General features: G+C 35.1%; 4 protein-coding genes and 1 non-coding gene across 5 annotated transcripts; 3 read left to right on the top strand and 2 right to left on the bottom strand.

Annotated features, from left to right (window-relative positions):
• Nucleotides 1–432: 432 nt before the first annotated feature.
• On the bottom strand, nt 433–5,439 carry LOC145626683 (UDP-N-acetylglucosamine transporter ROCK1-like). Its single transcript, XM_081679152.1, has 7 exons — nt 5,159–5,439; nt 3,457–3,505; nt 3,151–3,377; nt 2,389–2,587; nt 2,168–2,311; nt 1,499–1,573; nt 433–954 (listed from the first exon to the last, which is right to left on the bottom strand). The coding sequence occupies exons 1-7, from the start codon at nt 5,299–5,301 to the stop codon at nt 793–795; spliced, it is 999 nt and encodes a 332-aa protein (XP_081535278.1). The 5' UTR covers nt 5,302–5,439; the 3' UTR covers nt 433–792.
• Nucleotides 5,440–7,266: 1,827 nt separating this feature from the next.
• LOC145562988 (asparagine synthetase [glutamine-hydrolyzing] 2) lies at nt 7,267–13,946 on the top strand. The gene is made up of 14 exons (XM_081623401.1): nt 7,267–7,609; nt 8,810–8,948; nt 9,328–9,429; nt 9,568–9,709; nt 10,057–10,152; nt 10,256–10,350; nt 10,656–10,817; nt 11,277–11,357; nt 11,457–11,678; nt 11,757–11,891; nt 12,385–12,465; nt 12,639–12,725; nt 12,840–12,947; nt 13,151–13,946. The coding sequence occupies exons 1-14, from the start codon at nt 7,530–7,532 to the stop codon at nt 13,289–13,291; spliced, it is 1,671 nt and encodes a 556-aa protein (XP_081479527.1). The 5' UTR covers nt 7,267–7,529; the 3' UTR covers nt 13,292–13,946.
• Nucleotides 13,947–14,304: 358 nt separating this feature from the next.
• LOC145626672 (uncharacterized) lies at nt 14,305–17,624 on the bottom strand. Its single transcript, XM_081679142.1, has 8 exons — nt 17,338–17,624; nt 16,430–17,010; nt 16,246–16,318; nt 15,616–15,696; nt 15,464–15,527; nt 15,087–15,174; nt 14,741–14,825; nt 14,305–14,609 (listed from the first exon to the last, which is right to left on the bottom strand). Exons 1-8 carry the CDS (start codon nt 17,449–17,451, stop codon nt 14,526–14,528), a joined length of 1,170 nt encoding a protein of 389 aa, XP_081535268.1. The 5' UTR covers nt 17,452–17,624; the 3' UTR covers nt 14,305–14,525.
• A 144-nt stretch (nt 17,625–17,768) lies between these two features.
• Nucleotides 17,769–17,841, top strand: TRNAR-ACG (transfer RNA arginine (anticodon ACG)). The gene has a single exon. It is a non-coding gene; the product is annotated as a tRNA-Arg (tRNA).
• Nucleotides 17,842–18,416: 575 nt separating this feature from the next.
• On the top strand, nt 18,417–20,523 carry LOC145626664 (annexin Gh1-like). The gene is made up of 5 exons (XM_081679134.1): nt 18,417–18,567; nt 18,740–18,885; nt 19,255–19,473; nt 19,784–19,996; nt 20,084–20,523. The coding sequence occupies exons 1-5, from the start codon at nt 18,492–18,494 to the stop codon at nt 20,378–20,380; spliced, it is 951 nt and encodes a 316-aa protein (XP_081535260.1). The 5' UTR covers nt 18,417–18,491; the 3' UTR covers nt 20,381–20,523.
• Nucleotides 20,524–20,838: the final 315 nt, after the last annotated feature.

Raw genomic sequence — 20,838 nt, 5'->3', positions numbered from 1 at the left:
TTAAATGGCATTACAAACAACAACAACAGAATTAGTTCTTATTCCCTTTCCCTTTTGTAATTACCCCATACCAAACCCCACCTAAAATAGGGGAAATGATTTTGGCACACCAAAATTGATTTTGACACACTTTTATGTGAGAATACAATTTTTTATTCTCTTCTCACATAAGGGTGTGCTAAAATCAATTAAGGGTGTGCCAAAATCAATTTCCCTAAAAGAGTAAATGCATTATATACCCTATACCACAAGATCCACGACTTTACTTAACGAAAGTGAACAAAAACTTTATGATGATTACTTCAAAAACTTTATGATGATTACTTGATTACGCTTTAGCTGGCACTCCTTTGGTAACTTGGTAAGCTTGGCCTGACTTTCTTACCTCTCCTCAATAGTCCCCATATACAGAGTAAATTGTTAGAGTGAAGACTTGAAACACAGACATACTTCATTCAGTAATATAGATTAGTTACAATTTCCAGTTCTGACACCCAAATGAAGCCTGGATATCCAAAAAGCCATTCGGATGTCAGGTAAAAGACATTCAGCTATACATTCTAGTGAATGAATATTCATCATGTAACGGTTTAGGCATGTCCGACAGACTTTAATACAATTCTAATGAATAGAGAAAAAGAAACACAATGCCTGCATATTAGTTTTTTGCCTACAGCATTGACATCACGTGTCCGCCAGAGGAATTATAATCTGAACAGACCACCATCCAAGACATACAGTTGAGGCAAGAAAAATAAAAAATGATCCTCCCCAACTTAGAACGATTTAGGTCTAAGCTTCCTTCTTTTTGGCACGGTAAGGGTACTTTTGATACATTGAGATGCTTGTAATCACTAGGGGAAGAGCCACAAGGCAGTATGGTGAAGGTGGTATACCATCAAAAATGAATTGCAGCAAGGCTGTCACAAGAAGCGCAGAAACAATGACAAAACCCTGCAAAACATAAAATGAAGTGAGATGTTAAATCTTTTCAGTGGCAAGAGTCTGATACAAATTAGGCAACGAGGACCAGTTGACATAAAACCAGGAAGCTAATATAAAGCTGGAATAGTGAAAAATAGTGCGGTCTATATGCAAATAAACTCGTTCCGACCCAACAAAATAACGTTCTCCTTATTCATTCTATTTTTAAGTTTTTTAATATGCAAATCTTACTAAAAACAAACTTCAAAATGGTTCACATGAAGCCGATGAAGGTATTCTTTCCATTAACAAGCCTATGGGAAGGTGGTAATTTAGAGCCTAAAGCTAAACAAAAGTCTTCCCAATTACCCATCAAATTTTTGCTCCAATGGGTCTCAGTTACTTCACAAACACAATAATATTTACTATCATGTGAATGACAATACATTATTATTAAAAAAAATAATAAAATAAAATACTGATTAAAAATAAGTTTTCTTCAATCTTTTTTTTTTTTTTTGAAGACTTTTTACTTTTTTTTGAAGACAGTTTTCTTCAATCTAAGCAAACTTGCCTTCCTGACACCACCAGCATAAGTTGTGACGAGCCCAACAAGAATTCCACCAAGGGCATTTGCTACTACAGGGACCTGAAAGAAATAAAAAGAGCAAAATTTCATGTCACAAATGTTCATGTTCACAATGATACTGTGCCATTGAGATTTGCACCAAAAAAAATTAATAATAATAATAATTTTGCCATTGAACTCTTAGCTCACACAACATCAAGGCCACCTTATGCAGCGCCCCAGGATTCATTTCCTGGCTGGCTGGCCTTACTTGTGATAAGAAAAAGAGAGTGTAATGGCCAACAGGGAATGGCCAAGTCTGCTCAGCCCAAGCCCTGGCCAGCAGGGAACAGGTAAGTGAGGGGAGACGTAAATTAAAGTATAACAGGTGAATACAAAAGGTGGAACCTTTTCATCTAAACATCAAACATGTGGTTACATCCATCCCAACATTGTAAACATAAGAATTTGATGGACTTCAATCAAGTACATCTTAAGAGATGGGAAGTGTTATTTTAGGTTTAGTGAAGATTCAGGGCCAATGTCCTTAAAATAGATAACGTTGGTGAATTGAACTATCATTTTACTTATTGCTACGATTTCAGAATGTAATTCCTAGGCAAAGAAGAAGCATAACTGATAATACATTAAGTAGCCGAGGACAAAAGAAGATACCAGAGTTAAAGGAGTCCATCCGTAAAAGAAGCCATGCTTTCTCATAGCATATCCATCAGGGGACTGGGACAAGCTGGCCAACAGGCACAGGCTTCCGAAAATTGACATCTCTATGGTCATCAAATATGAGGAGTGTTTCTTGACCTGAAAAGATTAAACAAATATAAATCAAGATCAAAAAGAAGTTCAAGATACCTGAGTGACAGAGAAGCTAAAGATACCTGAGAAGCCCATTGACACAAAGAAGAAGCTAGACCTGAAAGCACAGAGGCTATCAAGACAGGAACAATTCCGTAAAATAGCACTTCTTCGGGATTCCGGCTTTTAGAAGCTTTGCTTGTGCCTTCACCAATGCTTAAAAGTACAGCAGCAAATATCAAAAGGAATAGAGCTCCAATTTGTTGAATTGATTGTTTTTGCCTGTAAATGATTGCAATCAGGAATTTGAGCTATCCAAAAAAATCAAAGGTCCACGACACAAGGACTGCAATATATAATTTTAAGAGGTAATATTATTTTATCTATCTCAACAAATTCTAAGCCTTTGTTACAAAGAACCTTTTGTGTAATAAGAGTACTTGTGCCTGATTTTCTTACACCAAACGAAGTGACATTAAGAAGTTCAAAATTGACCAAAAAGAAACAAATGCCCTTACAATAGCAAAGTCCAAGGATCAAACCCTTGGATCAACACCCCATTGCTCCCAAGCAACATAAATCAAAACATCTAAGGGACTCCACAAATGATTGAAGGACTCAAAGAACAAGTGAGGGTGTTGTGGGCATACCAGAAATGGCAAAACCACACAACTAGACCACTCTAATAGTCCAATATAACCAAAATCCTTTAGCTTGAAAAGTAAGCTGCCCCATAAATTACCACCACTCCAACTACAAGCCACAAAGTACCCATTGTACCCTTCTTTGACTCGAAAAAAATCAGAAAATAAGATAGGCACTAACATTGCTTACTGAAATCTTACCTTAATATCATATACCCAAAGAAGGCTGTGAAAAATAATTTTGTCTGGTTTAGCATTGAAAATGTAAGGGAGTCAAGATTTTTGTAAGAAATCTGAAGCAAACTATTCTGCAGTGCATAGATCGCAGCTGGGAGTCCAGAAAAGGTCAATGCCCTGAGTAAAGACCAATCTTTGCATAATTTATTCAAGCTACCATTGAATATGAGGACCGTGAAAGCACATATAACCTGAAGGATAAAAAGAATTCAGGATCATATAATAATACAATGTCATGGTGGAAAGCTAAAAATACAGTAATTGGATCACCTTTGCAACTTCACATGCCAAAACTGATGAAGTCACGATTACATCTCGCCTACAAGAAAAACCAACATTCAACAAGATGATACAAGTGAAGAAAAATTATGGAGACTGGTGAAACAACAATAGCTGCTGTAGAGTTTTTAGACAGAACTTTGTTAGCTGCATAATTTAAATTGCATACTAAACAGCACCAAGTGCTATGGTCATGACATGATACAGAGTCTGACTTGGAAATGGGATGCAATGTTTCCATCAAAATTTGGGATTTGCTGTCTTGGCTAGAATTTTTAAAAAATATGTGGGAAAATGACCAAACCAAACATAGACATCGATACATGACAATTACTAAAACTCATAAACTATAAACTGATGAGAATGTATAAGTTAACCCCCCTTTTTTTTTTTTGACAGAAGACCTTGTTTTGTTCATTTAGCTTTTGAACCTCAAGTATGAAATTGGGAACATGATGAACCAATTTAGTCTTTTAAGTTTTAATTAGTTAAACTTCTATGGTCTATGATAATTTTATATAAATAAACGAAAAACGAAAATTAAGGTTTGGTGCTATTTGACAAAATGCCAGGCCGTAATATTATCTATAGGCTTATGTTTAACTCTGTAATTAACACTAAATCAGTCCCAACCCACCCCAACTTCAAAGTTTTTTCCTCCTAATTTGAAACATGCAAGTAAAAGCACATTTTGCACCAAACTTACATAGATTTGATTTAAGAGCATCATGTATATGAGCTAAATTGACCTATATCACACTGACAAAAGTACAATATAAGACAGCACCCCAATTATGTAGTAATGGTGCCATCCATTACCCTACATGAAAATTAGTCAAGATGAGTTAGCCTAGCGGCTAAATTTTATCCCTATCAATGTTAAGGTTTAGTATGGGCTATAGATAGAATTCACTGCCGAGCACAAGCCCACATAGTAGGAAAGTCTGACCACATACAAGCTCAACCAAGTTCCATCCTTGAACAAATAAGTGGCTAACTGATAAGTGGAGAACCCTGCCAATCTTATATGTTAGTCAATCTTTCTCTCCTTTTTCAATAGTCTCAACTCACATTTGAATTATTTTCCTAACATAGATTGCACAATTCAAAATCATGTGGGTTATTTCGAGTATCTATATAGCACGTTTAAAATTTCCATTAATTACCATATACGTCTCACTTTGAATGCCAAAAAACGCCCATTAATGGCATGCGTTGCACCCCAATCGGTATTTGGTGGGGGTGCACCCAAGCTCTAGGTTAGGGCTTCGAAGCCAACTTTGCCTTTAAAATTCATGGTAGTATGGTACATTGAACCAGATAGGACAGTATAATTGGATTGAGGAAGAACATTGTCTGACATTCAACAAAGAGCCTACCGACCCAGTACTTTTCATATGTTTATATACATTCTCCAATGGATAATTCAACCAATTTCATAAAAGTATGTTCTAATTGAACCAACATTATATCAGCAGGTAAAATCATACAAACAATTTTTAAAAAACTGTAAAATTACCCATCAACTATTTCTAAAATGTGACACAAAATAAAATTCCAAATTAAAAATTCAGCCCCAAATTCCAATTACCATCTACTATGGCATATAATTCCTAGATAAAAGACAGTATGTAATCAAAACAAATACCATGAACAAAATTATAAATAAAAATTCAAAGGAGGAGAGAGAAACCCGGTAAAGCGCTTGGAGATCAAAGGCTGAGAACCATATTGGAGAGTGAGCAAAGCAGAGAAAATCCATATTTTTTTCTCAGAGCTTTCTCTCTCTTCTCTAGCGGTTGACGTGTTGGAGGTGTTTTCTTTGGTGGATTCCATCTGAGGGCCACCCGCGCCAAGTCCTGGAAATTCAGAATTGATGCGATTGGGTGCCGATGTACGCTTTTGCCTTCAATACTTAGAGACCTTGAGTAAAGTAAAGGCACTCTAGATTTGAAATACTCAAATACGTAGTGTTTTTGGAGGTCTTAATCTTTGAATGAGGAACAGATCATTCCACTCTTCGAAAGTGTCACTAATACAAATGAGTAAATGACATTTATTACAAAGTATTAATTTAGAAAAGCATGACAAAATTACACATTAATGTTCATTTTCATTTAATCTTTCTACTTTTTAGTTATCTTATCCAACGCTCTTAGGGCGTACGTTAGCTTTTGCCTAATTATAAGTAAGTTATTTGACTTTCACTTTTTGTTTATCTTGGATTTATGAAGTTTTAGTTTCTCTTATGATATAATGAAATGAAAGAATGAATTGTTACAAAATTAAACATGATTTTATCGTAATAAAGAAGACGATTATTCATTTCTAAATAGTTTTGGGTCTATCTAAAAATTTTTCTTTTCTAGTATCAACCAGATCAATGTGTTATTCGATGAGACCAAATGTGATTTTACTAATGCCCCAATGCAATATACAAAAGTTGAGTGCATTGTGGACTCGTGATTTGTAAATACAGTTATCACGAAATTCAACTTGAATCATTATGACAACCTATTTACCGAGCAAAACTTGATCTAGTGGTAAGGTTTGCATCTCCCAACCTTGATGTGATGATTCCCTTACCCCCCCAACTCCCAAAGTATCTAGCCTAATAACTTGAATTCGGATGACCTGTGAAAAGTTTTGGCTCGATAGGGTCATTCTCCTTATTCCCCCCCCCCCCCAAAAAAAAGACCATCATTGAGTCAATAATCCATCGAAGCAATATAAAGCTAATCTAATACGAGGTAAGTTTAGTGATCATTCAAAATTGGTTTGATTTGACTCACTTTGATAACTCTCTTTCTATTAATGAGTACATTTTTTTTTTATTTATATTTTCTAAACAACCAAACACAAAAAGCTAAAATGAGATGAAACCAGCATAAGCTTGAGCCTGATCTCATAAACGAATAGATATCACCAATGATTTATTAAGACTATGTCAAATTTTTACCAACTCGAGTATGCTTTTTAGTAATTAAAGTCCATTGATTTTCTAAAAAAACCATTTGATGAATTTTCTTACAATCAAAATCTGTATTACTCAATATAATTCACCTATTTGCAAACTCACTTTATTTACAACAAATATTAATATATAGATAGATAACTTATTTAAACCATACATGAAACAAAATTAACAAGAAACTCACGCATAATTTGGCGTATTAAACAACTATCTAAATGTCTACAACTTATAATCTCAACCAATACAACCATTGGTACGATGCATTTGTTTGAAAATAAAATAGATTACGTGTAAGCAAAGATTTCTCGAAACAAGTAAGGCTTGACTCACTTGATAAGACTTATTATCTCATATCTTAAAGAAATTTAAAGTTCAAATCTTTCAATATATTTCCTCCGTTTCTATTTAGTTGACGCGTTTGATTTAGGCACATATATTAAGGAGAGGAGTGAGAGTGAGAGAAAATGAAAAAACAAGTGGAGTAGCTTATAAATCCAAAGTAAATAAATTACCCCAAAAGAAAACGTATCAATTAAAAAAATTTCCTAAAAAAGAACACATGTCAACTAAAAAAAAATGATACTCCGTAGTAGTAAAAGTATTTAAGGACAGGTTTCCTTACCTATCCCTCATCCCTCCTACCAAACACCCCGATAAACTAGAGTGACTAGGTAATATTTTCCATAAAGCTATAACCACTAGCAATGGTCAAGGTTAAGGGGCGCTGAGCCGCTCACTAAAAGACAATTTCACACTTGAGAGTCGAGACAGAATCTAAACCCTCTCCTCATCCCAATTGCCTTATTTTAACGAAAAAAGGTCCCACAAAAAAATTAGAGTTGCCAAAAAGGCAAAACCCTAGTTTTAGACCAAAAATAAAAAAATGAAATGAAAAAATTAAAAAAATAGAATCTTTGTGATTCCAGTAATCATCAACGGCTCCGATTGGCAGGGTTATATATCCTGCACCATTTTAGCATCAGAGTACCTTCATTTTTTCTGACTTGGTAATAAATTAAATAACAGAGTAATAAGAGAGAGAAAGTTAGAGAGAGAAAGTAAGTGAGAGAAAGAAGCCGCCATCATCATCATGTGTGGCATACTTGCCGTCTTCGGTTGTCTCGATACTTCTCACATTAAGAGGTCTAGAATCATCGAACTTTCTCGGAGGTATTGCATTGTTATTTTCACCGTTTTTTTTAGAGAATAATTTGTTTATTGTGATTGGGAATTTATTGGTTTGATGATATGAAATTAGGCATTTTCTGTTAATAATGTTACCAGTAATAGACAATTAGTTTTTATTAATTATATGACTTTTTTTTTTAATTTTTTTATTTTAAATGTATTTATAATTGCAATGTAATGCACTAAGGATGATTTTGTTATTTTTTACGTGATAATAATGTTGAATGTATGTGACATTTTGTTGAATTTTTTATTGGAGATTGTTAAGAATTAAGATGTTCATGAATTATGAATTAGGAGTGAAATTGGATTGTTTTGAATTGGCATATCTCTATTCCGAATTGTGAGAAGGTCGGATAAGGAAGAAGTGTTTGGCAGTGAAGTTGATGAGGTGAGATAGAAGTGAAATGGATCATGTCAATGAAAATGACTGAGAAAGATTCGTTGAATTATAAAAACTTCACTCGTGAGACCGATTGAGAGTGTCTGCGGCTGGTTTTGATTCTTTTTAGCTTATTTCAGATAGTTCAGATAAGATAAGTTCAGTTTGTTGATTGAAATACACCTCTAGGGTGTGTTTGGTATGGTTAAAGGAAGAAGGATGGAATGGAATCTAGTGAAGGAGGGAAAGGGTAATGAAAAGGGAGATTGAGGAAAGTAACACAATTTGTCACTGGTGGGTTGGAGAGGGTAATAAGTGAGCCGACAAAATTATCTTTGGTCGGGAAATTGATACCATACCCCTCAAATCTGTCAACCTATGCTAGAATTACTTAAGTGATCATGTTTCCAGCTCTAAAAATCTACATGCTACACATGATCAAATATGCAGGGGTTAGAGGGCTTTGTTGATTCAAAATGATTAAAAACAGATATTAGTGGATGATAAATTCCACCCAAATTGAGAAATGGGGCTTTTAAGTGGGACAAGAGTTTTAGTTGAAATGAGGTTGTCTAAGGGAGGGAATAGTACTTCTGCCCGTATCTGTTTTTTCACACTAATGCCTGTTCTATTTTATCCCTATTTTGTGTGAGATGCGATGGTTTAGTCAAGAAAGTTTGTTGTTAGTACATAGTATATCATGAACTTGTTTACTTATTCATCGTGTCTTTCTTTGTGTGACAAGGACACTATAATCAGTGTATAAATTTGCCTGATTGTTAGTCTTCTGTTAATGATAGGTTACGTCACAGAGGCCCTGACTGGAGTGGCATACACTGCTTTGAGAATTGTTACCTTGCTCATCAGCGGTTAGCTATTGTTGATCCCACTTCGGGAGATCAGCCTCTTTATAACGAGGACAAGACCATTGTTGTCACAGTAATTTCACTTTCCATCTGATTTTTTTTTTTTTATTTTTTTTTTTAATTTTTTTTATAAATAAATTAATATAGAAATGTGTATCAGTGATTATTTCACATATCCTTGCCTTTTTGGAATGATGTGAAGTTTATTTATTACTAGGAACAATATTTCTGTTTCATCATCTTCATCTTCAATCTGTAATATGTTGTAGCTTGTATATATTATTTATTGTTAGATGCAAAGTATGCACCCAAGCATATATATCTCCTTTGTTGTTAGTTTTCTGAAATCCAGCATCAGGATGCATGGATTATCAACTATTAGATTCAAAGTACACACTTAAGCATAATAAACTCAGCCTTTATATGATACATAGAGTATTTATCATTGTCAGGTCAATGGAGAGATATACAACCACAAACAGTTACGAGAGGAGCTGAAGCTGAAGTCACATCAGTTTCGCACTGGTAGTGATTGTGAAGTAATTGCTCACCTTGTAAGTACCTTAATGTTATGTACTCTTTCTTGTTGTATACCATCCTAACACTCACCAAATTTAATTTGAAAACACTTGGTTATGGGACATTGGATCCTTGAATGTGAGCTGCTTTTTTTTTTTTTTTTTCTTTGGCAGTATGAAGAATATGGGGAAGAGTTTGTGGATATGCTCGATGGGATGTTCTCCTTTGTACTTCTTGATACACGCGATAAAAGCTTCATTGCTGCTCGTGATGGTATTGGAATTACCCCACTGTACATGGGTTGGGGTCCTGATGGTACGCCAAATTATAGTATATGTTTCATTGATTCATTATGGTGGTGATGCAATCTTATGATGCTTTGCTGATTGCTTTGATGTCTTTAAATTTAAAGCTTTAACCTCCACTTTGTTATGATGTTTTAATTGTGTGATACTAGCTGTCATTCATATACATTATGGGCATGCTATCCTATAATTGCTTTTTCTCTCAAGAATATTGACTATTATGACTCTTTTGGGTTGACCTTTGTGTTCTTTTGTTCTCCCTCCTCCCTCCCAATTACAAAAATGTAGCAGTAGCTACAGATACTTTTATCTTTCACAGTCATGAGTTTATTTACAATAAAAATGTTTTCTTTGCAGGGTCCATTTGGTTTGCTTCTGAGATGAAGGCCTTAAGTGATGATTGTGAACGATTTATCTCTTTTCCCCCAGGACATATATATTCAAGCAAACAGGGTATGCTATTATCTAGTTCGTAGGCTATCTTGGCTAAGATGTGATTCAAATTTAAAGATTAAGGATTAACGAATTTAATACTGTTTCATTTAACGCGTTACAGGCGAGTTAAGAAGGTGGTACAACCCACCATGGTTCTCAGAACAGATACCTTCAGCTCCATATGATCCAATAGTTTTACGTGAAGCTTTTGAAAAGGTATATTATAAATAATAATCAACTGTTCTCTATTTATCAGTACTTAATATCTCGACATTTTTCCTTTGTCCCTCACTTTACTACACAGCCTTTTTTTCCTTGCTCCTGACTTCGTTTTTTTTTTTTTTTAATTTTTTTTAATTTTTTAATATTTAAAAGAGAAGAAATCTTCTCTTGTTGCAGAATGCAAAATTGTAACTGTTGTATTTGTTAGATTTCTTTTTCCTGTCTGGTTTGTGATTTACTTAGATCTTGTAATAAATTTACATTCTGATTTGCTAACCTTCTCTTATAATTATATACAGTCTGTTCTTAAGAGATTAATGACAGATGTCCCATTTGGTGTACTTCTGTCGGGTGGACTAGATTCATCTCTTGTTGCTGCTGTAGCATCACGTCACTTGGAAGAAATGGAAGGAGCATACCAATGGGGTTCACAGTTGCATTCCTTTTGCATTGGTTTGAAGGTATCATGCCTTTGTACTTCAGAGTTCAGATATCAACAGTTCATCTCTTTCAGTAGTGCTTGTTACAATCACTTGTATCGTAGCAATGCATAAATTGCATAACTATTCATCTTGGGTCTGGTGAAATTGGCTTCCATGGGGGAATCCAGATAATTGGTTCTCATAAAACTTGTTCTTCTGGATAGGAAAGAAGAAAGTTGACTGGTAACAATATTTCACGTATCTACGATGTTATGCTCCTATATTACTATATGTACCTAGGTCTTTTTAGTTAAATTGATTTAAATCCAATTTTATTATGGGGATATTAAAATATTGAAGTAGTGACATTTGGTAGCATTGCATTTTAAATTTGGATATGCACGACTGTGTCTATGCGTAGACCAGATGTGTAAATAAGCTGATCTTTGCTTTAGTCAGTCTGAAATCTTGGAACTAGACTCATCTTTAGCTACTCAGGGTTCTCCGGATCTCGCAGCTGCAAGAGAGGTTGCTGATTATCTTAAAACTCGTCATCATGAGCTTACTTTCACTGTTCAGGTACTTTCTTTTTACGAATTCACCTGATTTAGATATAAGATTAACTCAAGTTTCACTCTATATACACTAGACAACTAAAGTTTTCCTTCTCAAATTTAGGAAGGCATAGATGCACTTGAAGAGGTTATATATCATATAGAAACCTATGACGTTACAACTATCAGAGCCAGCACCCCTATGTTTTTGATGTCTCGCAAAATCAAATCCCTTGGAGTAAAGATGGTTCTCTCTGGTGAAGGATCTGATGAAATTTTTGGTGGTTACTTGTACTTCCACAAGGCACCTAACAAGAAGGAACTCCATGAGGAAACATGCAGAAAGGTATTCCTTGGCTGTGTATATTTTCTTTTCATTACAATATTTTGATTGTGTCTTTGATCTGGTGTTTGTATTGTTCAGATTAAAGCTCTCCATCTGTATGATTGCCTGAGGGCCAATAAGTCAACATCAGCCTGGGGTGTTGAAGCACGTGTTCCCTTTCTGGATAAAGAATTTATTAATGTTGCAATGAGTATTGATCCAGAGTGGAAAATGGTAACTGAAAATTTCTTATACATATTTTTTAATGTTCTATGGAAACATCAACTAATGTCAATTTCTGTTGCCAATATACTTTACTACTAGTTTACTACTGCTCAAGTAAGCTTCCTTGAGATTGATAATGAATTGCTCACTGTTGACGCACCTGTTGCATAATTGTTATTTTCCCTTTATAACTTTTGGGGGTGGTTTATAGGAAGGGGAAATGGATAATAGTGTTGGAACTATTTGCTCTTACTTCATACATATTGCTTTAGTAAAAAAAAAAAAATTCCCCACTGACTGTTTTATACTTTTATCTGGCTTAAATCTTCCTGTATGAACCAATTATAAGAGCAATGCATGTGCTTTTTAACATATATTGCACAATGAAACCTTGTACTGGATGGATATTTAGGAATAAAAGGTTTCATTGTGATATGATTGATGAAAATCCGTAAGGATGGAATTTAGTATGCATTTTCATATATGTTAACAAAATTTGCAGATAAAACGTGATCAAGGGAGGATTGAGAAGTGGATTTTAAGGAATGCTTTTGATGATGAAAAGAAACCGTACCTGCCCAAGGTGTGTTGCTACTTTGGCTATATTTATTGTACCTTCTGAGTCAATGGGTAGTAGGACATTCGTTCCAACTTCCAAGATTTTTATAGGGGTCTTTTCTTGATAATTTTGTGATCTTACTGATTTATGGGGCACCAAAGAGACTGATGATTATATTCTTGCAATTTTGGCTTTAGCACATATTGTACCGGCAGAAGGAACAGTTCAGTGATGGAGTGGGATACAGTTGGATTGATGGCTTGAAAGATCATGCTAGCAAACATGTATGAGTCTTGATTATGGTGATTAAAGCCTTCAATTTCATCAGTTTGGGCCTCTGCCCACTCTATTCGATATCTCACTTGTTAATAATAAACTTTGACAACAAACCTTTTCAGGTTACAGATTCAATGTTGGCAAATGCGAATTTTATTTACCCTGAAAATACTCCAACAACTAAAGAAGGGTATTATTACAGGGCGATTTTTGAAAAATTATTTCCTAAGGTAAGGATAATTAACCTCTTTTGGCCTTCTCTCAATCGTGGATATGGGCACGTTTGTAATGTAATTACTATCTAGTGTTGATTGACTCCTCACTTCAATTTTCCCGTGTTGTTCTCATCCATGTTTAGCCCTGGTCTCTGTTATAATTATATATGTATATATATGATCATTTTAAATGTCTTTTGATGGTTCTGTTTGAGCAGAATGCTGCTAGACAAACTGTTCCAGGTGGTCCAAGTGTTGCCTGCAGTACTGCTAAAGCAGTGGAGTGGGATGCTGCATGGTCGAAAAACCTTGATCCATCTGGTCGTGCTGCTCTTGGGGTTCATGAATCTGCTTACTAGCAAGAAGCTGTATACAAATGCTATTCCAGTCTTTACGTCAACTGTTGAGATCAAGACGGAGTCATTAGCAAAGACTGCCAAAGCTGTCAAATTGAGGACTCTGGTCGCTGGTGCATTTTCTCTTGAGAAGCAATCTCATGGCGCCTTGTTTCCAGGGGGATATTTTGCATGGACTTTGGGTTGCTCGGGAAGAAAGGGTGGAGCATTCCTTGTTTCTTTTAACTTTATATGGCGCAAAAGATTAATTCTGATTTGAGAATGATTTTCTTTGATAATTTGGTTCTGCACTTTTATGGCCCTTTTATTTTGGCTGAAATCGGTCTTTTAGAATCCTCTTCCCCTCAGATCTCTAAGTTATAACATTTTTAGCTGCTTGTAACCTTGAATACAGTTCCTTGGAATTTGTGGAATTTGTTGTTGCTCTTCTACCAATTTTAGAAATAAGCCTCAGTAATTGAAACTTAAAGCACTTGCTTAAGATTTCTAAATGTGTTTAGATCATAGGTGCTTTCGTGTGTAGTGTTAACATTGTAAGTTCAAGTTTATTATCGAGTTAGACAAAGCAAGCAAGAAGTATATCACACTTCTTGATGGTACCAACTGTTGTTGAAATTTTGTATATGTTCACTCGAAAGTAGTTATGTATATTTTTCTACGAACAATTTCTTGCCCCATTTGTACTACATGATTACATGGTTTCGTTGCAATATATCCGTACAATCTGGATGTGATGCAAAAATGAAGTCCATCACAATGATAAACTAGGCTATTAGGCATCCATTCCTTTAATGAATGTCTATAGGAGGGAGAGAATAGGGAGAAAAGAAAAGTAGTTGGTGTTAAAGATATGAAATGAGTAACATAAATTAAAATTGTAGGCCAACAGAGTTTGTGCTAAATTAGGTGCATTGCAAACTTTTCACAACATGTAAATAGCTAGCTTAATTCATTTGGAATCCTCAAGAGAAATGAGGACATTGGCTACAACTAAATCAGTAATCTGTAATCCCACAGCAGTAAATGTTGCTGGTACTCTATACATACAACTTTATATTTATGTACAAAAGCAGTAGCTTTAAAGTCTCTTCCCATTGTCATGGTAAAACAGTAGATGATACAGTTGAATATATACACTGTTGGGCATTAACGCGTTAGTTAACAAACAACACCTACAACCTGGCAAAATCGTGATTCCAGAAGCTTAATCACTCCGGCATTATTAACTGTTTACAAGTCACCATCTACAAATACCAGGTAGCTCATTCTGACTTAAAGCAAGAATTTCCTCGTACCTCGAAGCATTTACAAAGCCCCATAACTGTAGAAGGTAGAAGCAGTTAGTTAAAGGTTTGGTTTCATTCCAAAACTCAAACTTCACTATGAAACTTGAACATATAACAGAGACATGAATGGTACAAGTAAGAGTATCCAGGATAAGTCAAATAATACCTCAACTTCTTTCACCACAAAGTCTTCGGAAAGAGCAAGGCAAGAATTCCCATAGGTGTCAGATGCTGCACTTGATCCATTTAATCTGTTCAAGTATAGCAAGAAATGGGAGTTATAATATATTCGGCATTCAATGGAATAATATCTTTTGACTAATATCAAGACATTTTTTTCCTCATGTTCGAAGGCCCTTGGCCGCTAGGTCCTCTACATTACTTTTTTACTTCTATACAAATACATCTTAACCATCTTTACCACCTCAAAATAAATAAATAAAATGAAGTATAATAAAATAAGAAATCTTGCAATCTAAGAAGAGATGGCTCTCAACATGAGATAAACTTACAGATCACTGTCGAGGTAGAGTGCAAAGTGACGACCACCGCCCATTGCTAGGAAATCAGGAGAACACACTGTATAATATCGATTTACACCTGCAGACACATGAAATATTTCATCTGAATCCAGTAAAAAGAAGATTGCATAAAATGACATGTCGAGAATCAGACAGAGTTTTTATGCACAAGAACAGTGCTCCAAATCATAGCTACAACCTCATTTAAGTTTATAAGCTAAAGCAAGATAGCAGTGAACTTATTCTAAACATGACTTAAACATAAGCCACCTCTCATGGTAACTTAGTACTGACTTCCTAAATACATACTGATAGACCATAGTCTAATGAAGTACTTTAAATATGCAGCACAGCTTCAATATTGGTACCTGTGGGTCGATATATAATCGGCTGGCCAGGTACATCGGTAAAAAGAAATGTGCTATTTGACCCCTGAGTATGCATCGAGGAATTAGACTAGCGTTGCAGAAATCAAAATTTTTAAACCACGAGCTTAAGAAAGCCTACGGGTCAAACTCACCTGATACCTCCTGCTTTTAGAAGGTTTAAGAGGCGCCTCAACCAATCCGCCAAAAACTGCACCACCTCGATCACCAACCACCTGTCCAATACCACCAGATCATGATGAAAACTAAGTTTTCCAAGAGCAAGATGATAAGAAACATTCCTAAAGTTACATAAGATGCAACTGGCCAGTGAAAAAGTGTTTGTGAAGATGAGTTTATGTCCTAATGTTCAATTGTTCACCAGAATCAGTTACTCAAATAGTCAAATATAGTGAATGCAAATTCAGGAGCTAAAAGGCTGAAAACCACAATCAGAAACACATTAAATTTCAATTGTCCAATCAATCTTTCACATAAATGAATCTTTCTTCCGATTTAAGGACTGTTCAAAAGCAAAACTACTTCAATTAAAAGGGCACGGCACAGATGTGAAACAAAGCCAGACCTTTTTACACCAACACACTCAATGCAAATTGTAAGATGAACATCTTTGGTGAACAATCAACTTTCTGAGGCATTGGAATGAGTGGAAGAGTTTTAGGCTTGTATTATAAAAAAAGGGGTATAAAGGTCCTTCAGTTCTTGTTCACTAATAGTATTTCTTAAAATAGAGATAGGTAAATAATAAGTGGAAAAGAAGATACCAGTAGACTCAAGCCAGTGCAGAGCATGCTTTTCCGGTACAGGGTTGAGAGTGATATGCCATGCTTCCATGTGCTGCAGGACTCAATAGAACAGTCAGAATACATATCATCAAACACTAGACAGTGAACCAAACAAAAATTTCAGAAACCAAAATCTAAATGCATTAGGACAATGATCCTACACCTGTAGAGCAACACCCATTTCCTCCCTTTGACAAGTGATGGAAGGGAAGCATATAGTATGATCCGGTTTTTCTGCGAAAGAAGCAATGACTTATCAGACATGTCTGGGAGTTCAGCTACACTCTCCATCGGCCTTATATTTCCTCCATCCTGACTTCCATCATTACCATCAGTATTAGCTTCAGACTTGGGCATTCTCTCCGATGCTTGATTTCGAAACCATGCTAATCTGGCAGCATAATTCATAGCTTTACCAATAGACTGTCTCCCCTTAGAAATCAACCCTCTCTTTCCACCACTCTCTCTAACAACACTCACATTTTCGGGTTCTGCCTTTACATGTTCAGGTTTAATTTCAGCTCTAATATCACTTTCAGGTTCAGATGCAGATTCATCTTTTACAGGTGCATTAATATTATTCTGCTGCCCGTCATCTCTTTCGGCACTAAAGTAATCATCTTTTAAAAGAGAATAAAGGAATGCAGTGAAAGATGAGGTATCAGGTCCATCAACTGAAGTTACAGAACCCTCTTCACAAATTGATTCAAGCTGACTTTCCTCTGAGTCAATATCATTATTCTCCTAAAGATAAAAACAAAATGGATTAATTAATGCACATTTAAACAAAAACCCACAATCCTAATTTCCATTAAGATAAACCCTAAAGCATAAAAAATAACAAAAATACAAGAATTTATGAAATGGGTAAATAGAAATTGCTTCAACTTCAGCTCAAGTACCATCAAACCCATTAAATTAAACTCAAATCAAACAATAAAACCCATGAAATTGCTTCAAATTAAGCTCAAATAACAACAAAATCCATGAAATGAAATTGCAGAAAAATTTCAAAAAATCATAAAAAACCAAGAAATTGCAACAGAAAACAAGAGAGAGAAAAAGACATACAGGAGGAGAAGGGGGATTCTTGGAGATTTTATCAGAAATGGGGTTAAGAAGGACAGTGGTGAGGTCTGAGACGAGATTTACTGCTTTACTACGAAAAGATCGTTGCTTTCCCATTTCATTTGTTCAACCCAGAAATTACCAATCATCAAATACCCAAAACAAACATCTCACAAGATCATTTAACAGCAAAGTGATGAGAAAAAACAATGGATAAATTGTTCCCAAAATTGGAAAATTTGTCTATTATCTAATTGTCAAATGAGATTATCTGACCTTTCTATTTATTTAACTCGAATTTTAATGAGAAGCCCAAACCCTGATTAGGTAGCTAGTCTTCATCAGATTTTCTGTATTGGCTTCATTACAAAGTTACCGAATACTCCGTAAGAAGTCCTATATTTTAGTTAAAATTGAGACTCTATTAATAACATGATTCCATGGCCCAATGGATAAGGCGCTGGTCTACGAAACCAGAGATTCTGGGTTCGATCCCCAGTGGAGTCGTTTTTATTTTTCTTGGCTCAATCAAATTTTTTAATAGTTTTTTTTTTTTTTTATTTTTTTTATTTTTTTTATTTTTTTTTTTTAATGTACCAACAAGGCAACAATTATTTTGGTTCATAAGCGTATGGAAGGACAAGGGATTTAATTTTTAATTAGATTTTTCCGTGTTGATATGAAAAAACATTTTAATATACAATTACAATATTAGTACACTCAAGCGAAAGTATATTATTGCGACTTATTAGTAATTAATACATTTATAAAAAGAAAAAAGAAAAAAGAAAAAAAGAGGTGCCTAAAAAAGGTGAATGATCTGTTAGCAGTGATCACCACGTCAAGCAGTGCAATAAAAATGTAAAGACTTTAAGATGACAATTAGACAAACCCAAACCGAGTAAAGCAATCCCTGCGAAATTGCGGAGGTGTCTGATCGTTACAATTTTGTACTAAAAGTAATACCAATCGCATCATTCATTTTTTTTTGTAATAAATTATTTTTCTTAAAAAATTGATTGAATATCCCTACATTCATCCCCTTTAGTTTCCTATATATATATATCCCATATCAATAACAGTCAACATCTCAGGAGATCCACATTATTCCATCATTCAAATCACCAAAAAAAAAAAAAACTAAGATCTCAACAAAAATGGCTACCCTCTCTGTTCCTGCTGCTCTCCCTGATGTTGCTGAGGATGTTGAGCAACTCCACAAAGCCTTTTCAGGTCTATATTCTTAATCTTTATTATTGATTATTGTTTTCTATTTGACGTTTGAAAATTTGTCGTCGTTTTTAATTAGCTTAGTTGGTTAAAGTTTTGGTCGTACTGCCTTTATCAAATCCCGTCTACAATTCATTGATGGGAAATGTAAAATAAATTTGTTACATTGTTGCAGGATGGGGAACGAATGAGGAATTGATCATAACAATATTGGCTCATAGGAATGCGTACCAACGCAAGTTGATCCGTGAGTTTTACCAGGAAACCTACGGTGAAGATCTCCTTAAAACTCTGGACAAAGAGCTAACTAGTGACTTTGAGGTGATTTATTCATTTAAATTCTTTGATTTATATGACAATGATTAAATGATGATGAATAAATTTGGGTTTTTTATAAAAATTAATGGTGTAATGTATAATATATGATCAATTGTTGTTTTGATCTCCTGTATTAGAGGATAGAACTATAAAATTCGATTTTGATCACCAAGAAATTGTTTAAAGTCTTAGGGTTGGCCTAGTCTGGTGTACCTGTGATCAAATCTCGTTTACATCATTGTCTTGCATGTCAACTAAAAATTGTGAATAGTTGGTGATATTAGAATCTCTTGTATGAGTTGGGTGACTAGGGTCTAAAAAACAATATGTTAGAAGAAAGTATGAAGCAAAATGTTTGTTTGAATGATACAGAGGGCAGTTCACTTGTTTACCCTGGATCCTCCTGAGCGCGATGCATTTTTGGCTAATGAAGCTACTAAGAAGTTCACTTCCAGCAATTGGGTTCTCATTGAAGTTGCTTGTACTCGATCTTCAGAAGATCTCTTCAATGCTAGGCGAGCCTACCATGCTCGTTACAAGAAATCGATTGAAGAAGATGTGGCTCAACACACCACTGGTGACTTCCGCAAGGTGCAGTTGATTACTATTTTCCCTATATACTGCATTTGATCGAGTCAGTTTTAAGGAATTGAACAAAATGTCATACTTATTAAGTTTTATATCATAGTCATTACATATTTACATGTTGTCTTTCTTAAACTTAAATCTCATGAACTACATTTGATGCTTGTATGTTGTAACTAGAAGTTATACAGTTGTCTAGGATGAAGTATTTCAAATTTGGATAGCAAATTATACAAATTGATGGAATATTTGGCTGTAATCATGTTCTTATGAGTAAAGGTCTATTAAATTGAAGCATTTCAATTATCTTTTGCAGCTTCTGGTTGCTCTGCTGACCTCGTTCAGATACGAAGGGCCTGAGGTTAACACTCATCTGGCAAAATCAGAGGCTAAGATACTTCACGAGAAGATCTCAGACAAGGCTTATGCTGATGACGATCTCATCAGAATCATCGCTACAAGGAGCACAGCACAGCTAAGCGCCACACTCAACACCTACAACAATGAGTATGGTCATGCTATTACCAAGGTACTAATTATTGTCTTTCAGTGTGCTACTATTATGTTATTAATAGTGTTCTTAAATCTAAGACCGTTTTCTGTCAACTATCTGCAGGATCTTAAGGAGGATCCTAAGGATGATTACTTGAAGTTGCTAAGGGCAACTGTCAAGTGCCTGACCTGTCCTGAGAAATACTTTGAGAAGCTTCTTCGTCTTGCTATAAACAAGACGGGAACAGATGAATCAGCTCTAACTAGAGTTGTGACCACCCGGGCTGAAGTTGATATGCAGCGCATCAAGGAAGAGTATTATCGCAGAAACAGTGTTCCTCTTGATCGTGCTATTGCTAAGGACACTCACGGAGATTACGAGAAAATGCTGATTGAGCTGGTTGGTTCTGAGAATGCTTAAACACCTACCTGAGGATGGTCATTGCTCTGGTTGATACTTTATGTTTTGTACTAGCCGCTGTTATGGTTGGATTTTGCTGTTTTATTGTACTTCCAAAAATCCAAAATCCGGTTGAATAAAGTTTTGAGTATATGGGTTTTATACTTCTAGTCCAATGGAGAATTTGAGAGTAATTGAGACTAATGTACATCAGGCAAGAGAAGGTAAAGTTTGAGCTTACCTGCCTCTATGCATCGGCCCAAATCAAACAGTAATATTTTTAAGAGTATAATCATCACAAAAATACTAAAAGTCTATAAAATAGTACTAAGCTACTATATTTTACCATAAAATTCTTTTAATGGAACTCACAAGAAATTCTAATGAAACATAACACACTTATTTTCTGGTTGAAATGACCATAAAATGCTTGTGATATTCAAAGCTAATTTACTTTAAGATGACCGAAAATCAACTTG

Source organism: Chenopodium album, chromosome 1 (assembly GCF_948465745.1).
Source record: "Chenopodium album chromosome 1, dcCheAlbu1.1, whole genome shotgun sequence".
Lineage (NCBI taxonomy): Eukaryota > Viridiplantae > Streptophyta > Magnoliopsida > Caryophyllales > Amaranthaceae > Chenopodium > Chenopodium album.
Note: the sequence above shows the minus strand (reverse complement) of the source record. Positions and strands in the feature narration are given on the sequence as shown.